General features: G+C 47.7%; 1 protein-coding gene and 1 pseudogene across 1 annotated transcript; both read left to right on the top strand.

The window, feature by feature from the left end:
• The first annotated feature begins 2,049 nt into the window (after nucleotides 1–2,049).
• LOC118529830 (olfactory receptor 2AT4-like) lies at nucleotides 2,050–6,876 on the top strand (annotated as a pseudogene).
• A 1,507-nt stretch (nucleotides 6,877–8,383) lies between these two features.
• Nucleotides 8,384–10,144, top strand: LOC118529865 (olfactory receptor 2AT4-like). The gene is given in 3 exon segments (XM_078057499.1): nucleotides 8,384–8,633; nucleotides 8,636–9,322; nucleotides 10,065–10,144. Coding segments are annotated over 3 exon segments (1,017 nt in total).
• Nucleotides 10,145–10,967: the final 823 nt, after the last annotated feature.

The following is a 10,967-nucleotide window of genomic DNA, read 5'->3' as shown; positions in this document are numbered from 1 at the left end:
GCAGAGACTCCCTTCGGGTCTCAGGGTGGGGTGGGGGGTGGCCACGGTTGAGTGGTGACCTTCTTCAACTGCCTCTGGGGAGCAGAGTGACTCCCTGTGGAGCGATCCGCCAGCTCTCCTGACACTGGTTCTGAGTCTTCCCAGTTTTCTGCAGTGCCCTCTGAACTGAGGCCAAGAAAGGAAAGCTCCAGGGTGCTGGGCGTAAAATGGCTAATGAGTAACAACTGCCAAGCTGCAGCAGCTAGGAAGGAGGAAGACATATGGAAGGTCCCTGGAGGCTGGGTTTGTTTGTTTTTATTTTTGTTTTTTTCCCAATAGGGAGAATTCATTTTCAACTTGGATTCCATTCAGGTAGTGACTCCTTCCCCCAAAGTCACATACAGTACCTCTACCCTTCTGGGGTAACCAACATTTGGGTTTGCTGAGGACAGAGCGATTTCCTGGGGCATGGAACTTTCAGAATTAAAACCAGGCAGCTCTGGGAAAATCAGTTCTGGTTGCTCCCTGGATATGACAAAGAGCCAGGATGCAAAGACAGGTTACAGGCACCCAAGTGAGACAGAGACAGACGGAGGGCCCCACTAGCGGCTCCAGAGACAGGGAAGCCATTCTGGGGTTAAGGAGACAGCGGTCGGTAGTGTTCCTTGGAGGCAGCTGCTCTCCCTATCAATACCATAATAAGATGGCCCAGAAAGGGAATCCCTCAAGGGAATGGAAATATAAGAGACAAGGGATGCTGATTCAAGAGACACAACATCCCAGCCCAGATGGAGTGAGACAAGAATGAGTGGGGTGTAGAAGAGGAATCGAATCCAGAGCTGTACAGAAATGGTTCTCTCGAAGTCTCCAAAGAAGTGTTCCCACCAGTCCTGTAGAGCTCATGAGCTGGAAGCCTCTATCAGAAGCCACTGACAGCCTTAGGCTCAGAGATAGGAAGGTAGAATCAAGGGAACTTTACTGCAAAGTATGTAGTTTTCACTGCAGGCTTTAGCTTCGTCATCCTCAACCAGTGAACTTGTTATCTTTCCAAGGTCTCAGGTGAAAGAACTCCATCCAGGAACTGCCGTGTAGAGATCCCCGGACCAGATGGGCTTATGCCAAATGACTGTACTCAAGATTCTAGTGCTAACAGTGGGCAAAGTCTGGTGAGGGTCCCATCAACATTTCTATACCCAGAATGTTCCTTCATCCATGGTGGCAAGAACTAGGCTACCCCATGAGACCCCCTTAAAAGAGCTACTGAACTAACAAAGAAGCGGCTTCATTTTTAATTGACATTTGAATTGAAATGGATGCTTTTCAAGACTTTTCCTCTCAGATGGAATAAGTTTGCCCACTAAATTCCATAATCTGATTGATGTGGTTCATGTATGTTACTTTTTTTTTAAAGATATTTATTTATTTGACAGAGAGAGAGAGCACAAGCAGGGGGAGCAACAGGCAGAGGGAGAGGGAGAAGCAGACTCCTGAGGAGCAGGGAGCCCGACGCAGGGCTCAATCCCAGGACCACAGGATCATGACATGAGGCAAAAGCAGACGCTTAACCAATTGAGCCATCCAGGCGCCCCTGTTGCTTTTTTTTTTTTTTTTTTTTTTTTTTTTAGAACCAATGGATTTAGGGTTAGAAGACTGCATAAAGATTTTGTAATCTAGCACCTACCCTAATATTAGAACTTCTCTGTAGCATTTCAACCAAAAAGGCCCCAGCCTTGCATACCTCTAGTTATATGGAATTTACTAATTTTCAAGTCAATTTTGTGCCTTATGGGATAGTTCTAATTATAAGACTTATTCCATATGTGGGGTTTGGACAGCCCTTCATGGGTTTGTGTCCTTCTCTCTTCCCCAACAGGCAGGACCAGCTCTTTCAAGCATTGCTCATTAGACATCTCACCAACCTGGGTTTCTTAATTGTGCAATGAAATTCTAGACACGAAGAAACTGCTGGGATTGAGATCCACAGTTGAAAAGAAAAAGATGAATATTTTAGTTAATGTTTCCCTGACTGTTCTGGTTTCCAGAACAGTGGACATCCAGCCCTGACCCATGATGGAAGCCATCTGTAATGGATCAGAGGACTACTCACCTGTCTTCTAACTGGGGGGCATCCCATGAATCCTTCTTCTTCCCTGTCTGCTTGGTTTTCCTCTTAATCTACCTGCTCATCCTGCTGGGAAATGCCCTGATCCTGGTGGCTGTGGTGGCAGATCCCAGCCTCCACAAGCCCATGTACTTCTTCCTGATCAATCTCTCGGCCCTGGACATCCTCTTCACCTGACCACCGTCCCCAAGATGCTGTCCCTCCTCTTGCTTGGGGACAGCTTCCTCAGCTTCCCCGCCTGCTTCCTGCAGATGCACCTCTTCCACAGCTTCTCCTGCTCAGAAGCCTTCATCCTGGTGGCCATGGCCCATGACCGCTATGTGGCTATCTGCCGCCCCCTGCGCTACCCTGTCCTCATGACCCCGCACACCAGTGCCGCCCTGGCAGCCTGTGCCTGGCTCACTGCCCTCCCCCTGCCCATCCCCGCAGTGGTGCAGACTTCCCACTTGGCCTTTGACAACACTGCTCACAGCTCTCACTGCTTCTGTGACCACTTGGCTGTGGTCCAGGCCTCCTGCTCTGACACCACGCCCCAGACCTTCATGGGCTTCTGCATCGCCATGGTGGTATCCTTCCTGCCCCTTCTCCTGGTGCTTCTCTCCTATGCCCACGTCCTGGCTTCAGTGCTTCACATCAGCTCCCAAGAAGGACGCTTGAAAGCCTTCTCCACCTGCGGCTCCCACCTCCTGGTGGTTGGCACCTACTACTCATCCATTGCCATAGCCTATGTGGCCTATAGGGCTGACCTGCCCCTCGACTTTCACATCATGGGCAATGTGGTGTATGCTGTCCTCACCCCTGTCCTCAACCCTCTTATCTACACGCTGAGGTACAAGGATGTCAAAGCAGCCATCACCAGTAAGGTATGTCCCTGAGACCCAGGGCATTCTGGAGGCCCTTGATCCTTAGACACAACTAGTTCAGATCCCTGGACGTTAATGACAATGCTTAGCATAGAATAGAAACACAATAAATATTTTAAAATGAACTTCAACAGTCTAAATTGGCTTCATTCAGTTGAGCAAACAGCTAAAACCTGGTCCTCAAATACTGGACCAAGAACGCTTCCCTCTGGTGCTATAGAATAATCGTAGTTTTCACAATTTTCATCAATCATTAATGTGATGAATACAATCATCCAATCATTCAGAAAAAAATGTTACTAGATGCCAGAGACAGAAATGAACCTGACACAATTGCTGTCCTCAAGATATCCATAATCTAGTGGGGAGTCACACGCAGCGAATAATATAAGGTGATAGGACAGAGAGAAGCAAAGGGGGTTGTGGGGGCCAAGAAGTTTGCATTTAATTCAATGTTAAATTTTTTTCCTATTAAGTTCTTATAATTTTGGCATTGGTGTCACTCATCTGTTAGCAAGCACTTGTGTGTCAGCAATATAGTTGAGGGCGGGTGGGAGGCTTGAAATAATTGCATAAGAAAACCACTAGCTGCTCCAATCAGGGAATGTTAATGGAGTCCATATTCCCGTCCAAAGGGAAGGATCCATTTTCAGCTTGGATGCCCATTAAAAAGTGGTGTTTCCTGCCAAGAACCAGTGGGTGGTTGGGAGAGTGGCTCCACTCACTGTCACCCACAGTGACCCATTGTGGGTAATCTGTCTTCCCAGTCCCTACAATTTAGCTTCTGTGGATTAAATGGTACTGATTCCACAGGAGACACAGTAAGTGTCACTAAATTTAAAGCTATGACAGCTGCCTGGTCATTTAAAGCTCACTGTGCAAGCATACTAGCAGTCAAAAAAGGAGTTACGATACTTGCAAGGGTAATTGACCCTGATCTTCAGGAGGGAGTAAGACTGCTCATACATAGCAGGGGCCAGGAGGCTGGTACTCAGGCACAGGAGCATTTCTTGTTTCTTCCACGACCAACTTTAACTATAAATGGGCGAGGAGAGCAATCATAGCCTGATGAGGCACAGTAACCAGGGCTCAGAACTGTCAGGGATGAGGGTCTGGGTCATGCTAGAAGGGAATCCATCTAGACCAACCGAGGTGATTGAAAGTGAAGGGAAAGGAGAAGGGAATCTAGAATGGGTGGTAGAGGAGAGAGATGATGAGCATCACTCGCAGCCATGGGGCTGGCTGCAGCGGCAGGGGCTACCCTTCTGACTAATCGGAGTCCTGGAAATCCTAGGTTGTGATAAGTGAATGAATCTGAGCAGTTTGAGTGATAGACTATAGTAGACACAGTTGGTCGCCTGCCCTCTAGCAGCTCAGCCTTGGCTGCTAACAGCTCACACGCATACATCTTAAGATGTAGGTCTAATGTCCTGACCCTGACGGCTTCTCTTTTGAGAGGAAGGGAGCAAGAGAGTAGCTTTATGAGCAGAATAAACTGACTACTGGATACTACGCAGTCTGAGCTTAGATGCCATCTAGTAACTGTAGCTCCTGGTAAAACCAGCTGGCCCCCTGAGACCCTCAGAACCCATGAAAGTTGCATCTTCTCCTGCAGGAAATGAACGCCACCAGTCCCCTGGGAAATTAAATCTATGCAGGCAGGCTCTCTCCTGGATATTGCCACATAGAACACAGAGAACTCCTTGGGTAATTTTCAGATAATCGTATTTCACTCCAAGCACCCAATACTCCCTATCTCATTAAATCATCTCAAAAACTCTATGAGATAGGTAGTATTATGTTCTATTTTACAGATAGAAAAACACAGACTCAGAGAGGGTTAAAGAACTTGCCTAAGGTGACATAGCTAACATATATTAGAACCAATACACAAACCCAGGACTTCCTCACTTTTGACTCTCTGCCCTTCCCCACAATGGAAAACCGCCAAGCACAGGCCTGGAAATGCAGCCCAGGCTCTGCCCTGCAGCTCTGATCCTAAACATCAGCATAAGCAGTGGTAAGTCATTTCGCTTCTCTGGACCTTAGTTTCCTCCTCTTGGGCTGCCTGTCACCCTGCATCTTCTGAAGACCAGAGAGAATAATGTCAATAAAAGCTGTCCCATTGGCTCTAAGTTCTGGAGCCCATGAGGGCTGTTCACAGAGCTGTTCTCATTATCAGCAAATCCCAGATGCAAGTCCCCTCCAAACACATGCTCTAGGAGGGGCCAAGAAGTCAATCCTGTGTGATTGGAGGGCACAGTGCTCCAAAGAAGCCCCATCTTGAGGGAGAGAACCCCAGCAGGCGTGGCTGAAAGAGGGGTTGGAGGGCTTAACAAGCCACAGCTCAGCGCTTGCCTGGTGCTTCCCTGCCAGGCCAGGCTGGAAGCCACAAATGAGACACCACGGAAGATGCCAAGGTGGCAGGGTTTGACAGATGGGGGCGGGGGAGCGCCAGAGCTCAGCAAAGACCAAAGTGGAGAGACGGGGCAAGGATAGGGTGGGAGGGATATAGAACCGGGGCTGGAGATCAGGAAGACAGACACAAGATGCAGGCAACCAGGATCCAGGCTGGCTGTGCATACACGGGCTATGGGATCTTAAACCACATACCCTGGCAGATGTGGACAAGGTGCACCTCTGGATGGGATTCAAATCATCTTGGCCAAGCCTTTCCCCCAGCAAAACAAGGCTTTGTCACTGGCGGACACACTAGCCAGCTCTGAGCCCTGTGTGTTCCAGGCTCACGTGTAAGCGTTGTCTAAGCTAAGCGTTATGTCTCCCCATAAGGATCACAACAACCCAGGAGGTCACAGATGACAGAAATGAGGCCCAGGAGGGGGAAGTGACTTGCCCAAGGTCACGCCGCTGGAAGTAGGAGCTGGGATTGGAATCAGGGCCTTTCTGACTCACAAGCCACACACTTGACCACTAAGGTCCACGTGACAAGATGAAGGGAGAGAATGTGGCTGGCAGCAGGTGTTCACTAGGGCGGATAGTCTTCACCCTCTCCCTTTGGGTGTGGACCATTGTGACATCCGATCTGTCAACCACAGAGGGGACCCTCAGAAACGAGCTCATTGAATTGGAAACCCCCCAGAGATCTTTTCTTCCACAGCCCTCACTGCCCAGATGAGAAAACCAAGGCTCAGGGACCCAAAGTCACAGCAGGCGAGTGGCAGAGCTGGTCCACGAGCCAGCACTCTTGGTTGCCAAGCGGGGCTCACGCTTTTGCAGCAGCCTGGCTCCAGAACACCCTCTGCTCTCCCCCTCACCGGCCGTGGCCTTGGACGGACCCTCAGATTCTCGCTGGCTGAAGGGCATAAGCACTCCCTGGCAGGCTTGGATGATGAGAGGGGGTGATGGATGTGAAGCATGGCTTCAGGTTGTACATTCAGTGACCGGTTCTTCTGTCTAGCTGTGTAACTGGCTGGTGGACGATCCAGACAGGGAGCACCCTTGCCGGTTATGGTGGCACGTTCTGTGCCCTGGGAAACAGCACCCTGCGGGCCCGAAGCACTGGCCCGCATCGTTCACATGTACTAGGTAATTCAGAGTAAAACAAGAACCCTAACCTGTAAATTAAGTGTAAGAAGATCCAGCCAAACTCGGGTATTTCCTAGGATGGGCCAGCTGGACGATGCTTTGAAATACCAAATGTGAAGTTCTTTCAGAAATTATCGCTAGTGCCCCTGCTTTGCCGGTGAGCCAGCACGGGCGTGGTGTGCCTGTTGGATGGCTGGATAGTCCATCGCCATGTGCACTTGTCCACCCAGGTCGTAGCATCTGTACTTCTATTTGCAAAGCAGCGGAGCAGAGGAGGGAAGAGAAAACAGCTGGACTCAGTGGCCTCTGGCCTTGACCCTCTGTGTTTCTGCCTCTCAGATATCTTACTCTGCCTCTCCCGGGTGAGGGTGTCAGAGAAAAACAGCGACTGGATTTGTCAGATGGGATTTTGATCAACTGAGGGTTAACCCTTTAAAATGGAGACAATGAGGTTCACCCTCTTACCCTCGTCATGGGGGTGATCCGTGAGGTTCTCTTTCAAGGGGCACACACATAGGAGAGTTGTCTTTCCCATGCTCATTTTAGACAAAGTATTTGCCAGTCACCATTTCCAAATCAAGAAGCCAGGCAGCATGATCCAAATCAATCACAGAGCTAACCAGGAAGAGTGTAAAAGGTGGTGGGGAGGAGTTGGGGAGGGCAATCGATGGGAACTGGAGATTTAAAAAGCCTTTTTTCCAGTCTGACATTCTATGACTCTAGGACTTGAGAGCTGTTTTCAATTTGTTTTAGAAAAACAAGAAGGTAGATGTAGTTCCAAGGAATTCAAAGGGAAACTGTTTGTGGAATCCCTGGGGTAGAACAGCAGTGATGCAGATGTAAGCATGAAGCTGCCTGAACGGCTCAGCAGAGGCTCATCCGGAGGGAGGGATGAGCCAGTACTGACTGAGTAGTCCCAGTGTTGACCCCAGCACACACTGAGTGAACAACATCTGACACTGTTCTTTTGTCTTTGGGCAGCCATGGGCATTCAGTTCTCCCGATCCTTTCTAGCAGCAATGGCTCTCATGATAGTCCCTGGGGCTTCTTCTAAATTGGTATTAGAGGAACCCGTGACAATGTGGGCATTAAAGAACCAAACAGAACATACGCTGGGCTGCAGCTGTTGGAAGGAAGGAAGATAACAGACCCATGATGTGCCCTGGGTGGTGGGAGATCCACCCTCCGCTTGGGCTCCATTGGGAAGAGAGTCCCACAGAAGACACTTGCTCTTCCCAACACTGGGAGGGCAGCCAGAGAATGTAGGAGAGGCAAGCAGAGCTGCTGCACCCGGGACAAGAGAGAGGAGACATTTCCTGGGTAATGAGTAGAATGAGCAGGCAACATGTTGCAGAAAACTTGTGGAAAAATCAGCCTTTCCTAGTGATGTGCTGATAGTGGTATCACTTAGGAGAACTTTAAGCAAGAGCAAACGAAAATACAATAGCATAGGGATCTAAGAGCTCATCGGATTTATGATGTCCAAAAGAAAGGGTGGGACATGGAGTAGAAAAGTGACAGAAGCTCTTTCGATGTACTTATCACAGTTGTAACCAGATAATTAACTGTGTGATTGTCTTTTAAATATACCATCCTGCAGCTAGAACTTAGTAAGTAAGCCCTGTGAAGACATGATGCTTTGTTCACTTTTTCACAGCCTTGCACATTGTAGGTAGGTACCTACTAAATGCTTGATGGAAGATGGAAGGAGTGAATTGTGGGTTAAGATGGAAGAAGCAATATTGGAGGGTACCACCAGTCCTCTAAACTTGGTCATAAATCATGTAGGTTGCAATAATTGTACAGTGAACTGTACAGATTTCTCATTCCAAACTCCTGGTTTCCGGATGCTCCGGTTGCCTGTCACCCTAGCATGCAGCTCTATCTCACCACGGATGCCACAGCCTGTAATGGACCAAAAGACTTTCCACCGATCTTCTACCTGGTGGGCATCCCCTCTCTACAGGAGTTCCTCTTCCTTCCCATCTTTTTCATCTTCCTATTCTACCTGCTCATCCTGGTGGGGAACACCCCGATTTTGGTGGCTGTGGTGAGAGAACCCGGACTCTACAAGTGCATGCACTTCTTCCTGATCAGTCTCTCGGCCCTGGACATCCTCTTCACCTGACCACCGTCCCCAAGATGCTGTCCCTCCTCTTGCTTGGGGACCGCTTCCTCAGCTTCCCCGCCTGCTTCCTGCAGATGCACCTCTTCCACAGCTTCTCCTGCTCAGAAGCCTTCATCCTGGTGGCCATGGCCCATGACCGCTATGTGGCTATCTGCCGCCCCCTGCGCTACCCTGTCCTCATGACCCCGCACACCAGTGCCGCCGCCCTGGCAGCCTGTGCCTGGCTCACTGCCCTCCCCCTGCCCATCCCCGCAGTGGTGCAGACTTCCCACTTGGCCTTTGACAACACTGCTCACAGCTCTCACTGCTTCTGTGACCACTTGGCTGTGGTCCAGGCCTCCTGCTCTGACACCACGCCCCAGACCTTCATGGGCTTCTGCATCGCCATGGTGGTATCCTTCCTGCCCCTTCTCCTGGTGCTTCTCTCCTATGCCCACATCCTGGCTTCAGTGCTTCACATCAGCTCCCGAGAAGGATGCTCAAAAGCCTTCTCCACCTGCGGCTCCCACCTCCTGGTGATTGGCACCTACTACTCATCCATTGCCATAGCCTATGTGGCCTATAGGGCTGACCTGCCCCTTGACTTTCACATCATGGGCAATGTGGTGTATGCTGTCCTCACCCCTGTCCTCAAGCCTCTCATCTACACGCTGAGGTACAAGGATGTCAAAGCAGCCATCACCAGTAAGGTATGTCCCTGGGACCCAGGGCATTCTGAGGACCCCTGATCCTTAGATGTTGCTAATTCTGCTTCCAGGATACCAGTGTGCTAAAAACAGAGAATGCCATCAAAAAAGTTTCTTGAAGGGAAGAATGACCTAGAGTAGGGCCCAAAATATACCGTTGAGTCTTCCATTTCCATTAATGATAGACTTGGTTATAAAATCAACCCTTCTGTGGAAAGGAAAATGTCAGATAAAATAGAAAGATTATCTGCTTAAAAGTGTCAAAATTCTTGCCTTCTTAGCTCAGTGGGCAGTGTGTCAGTCTCATAAAAGTATCAAATAGAATTTTTAACATAAGGCTAAAATAGTAATAAAGATGAGAACACAGCAAGGTTAGTTATTAAGACATGAATAGACATATAGATCAATGGAACAGGAGAGCCCAGAATCAGACCCTTAAATATATGAACAGTTGATATATGAAGGAAATGACATTGCAGATCAGTGTATAGATGGAAATATAATAAATGGTATTAGTACTATCAGGTATCCATATGTCAACAAATGAAATTTGTCTCTTATCTTAAGCAAACACAAAAAGCAATCTCATTAAATACCTAAATATGAAAGGCAAAACTATAAAACGATATAGGAGACTGCAGTCCTCATCTTGGGATGGGGAGATATTTCTGAAGCAAGATTTTTTAAAAGCTCTACGCCTAGAAAAAACAAAAGATAAATTTGACTGCTTTAAAATGTAGAATTTCTGTTCATCAAAAGACACCAGGAAGAGAGTGGAATGCTAAGCTACAGAACAGAAAATTATTTGCAATGCATATAACCAACTAAAGGACTCAGGATTCATCCAGAATATATAGAGAATTACTTTGGGTCAATTTTTTATTTTTATTTTTCTCATTTTTTAAAAAAGATTTTATTTATTTATTCGACAGATAGATAGCGAGAGAGGGAACACAAGCAGGGGGAGTGGGAGAGGGAGAAGCAGGCTTCCCACTGAGCAGGGAGCCTGATGCAGGGCTCGATCCCAGGACCCTGGGATCATGACCTGAGCTGAAGGCAGATGCTTAACCGACTGAGCCACTCAGGCGCCCCAGGTCAATTTTTTAAAATAGTCAAGTCATTAGAAAAATTAGCAAAATACTTCACAAGCAAATGTTCAATAAATCTAAGAAAACATGCTCAACCTAGTAGTAACAGGAGAGGTGCAAGTTACAACAATGAATACTTACCACTAGAAACACATCAGACTGGCTAAAATGTCAAAGTCTACCAATACCCAAGTTGGCGAGCATGCAGGTTGATGGAGCACTCGTATACTGATAGTGGGAGTGTTTATTGGCACAACCACTTTGGAAAACACTTTATCACTATCTTATAATGTTGAATATACACATACTGTATTATCTGGCATAGCTGCATTTCTCTAACTTGTAAAATGTTCATAAGATGTAGCACTGTATGCCAATAAAATATGAAGGAATTACATATACACACAACATGAGTAATCTCACATGAATAGATGAAAGAATCTAGTGTTGAGTGGAAGAATCTAGTGTTGAGCAAAAGAATCATGACTCAAAAGGATATATATAATATGATTCCAGTTATATAAAGTTTAAAGACAGGCAAAGCTAAACTACATT

Source organism: Halichoerus grypus, chromosome 11 (genome assembly GCF_964656455.1).
Source record: "Halichoerus grypus chromosome 11, mHalGry1.hap1.1, whole genome shotgun sequence".
Taxonomy (NCBI): Eukaryota; Metazoa; Chordata; class Mammalia; order Carnivora; family Phocidae; genus Halichoerus; species Halichoerus grypus.
The sequence above is the reverse complement of the archived record's forward strand: the minus strand, read 5'-3'. Positions and strand labels throughout refer to the sequence as shown.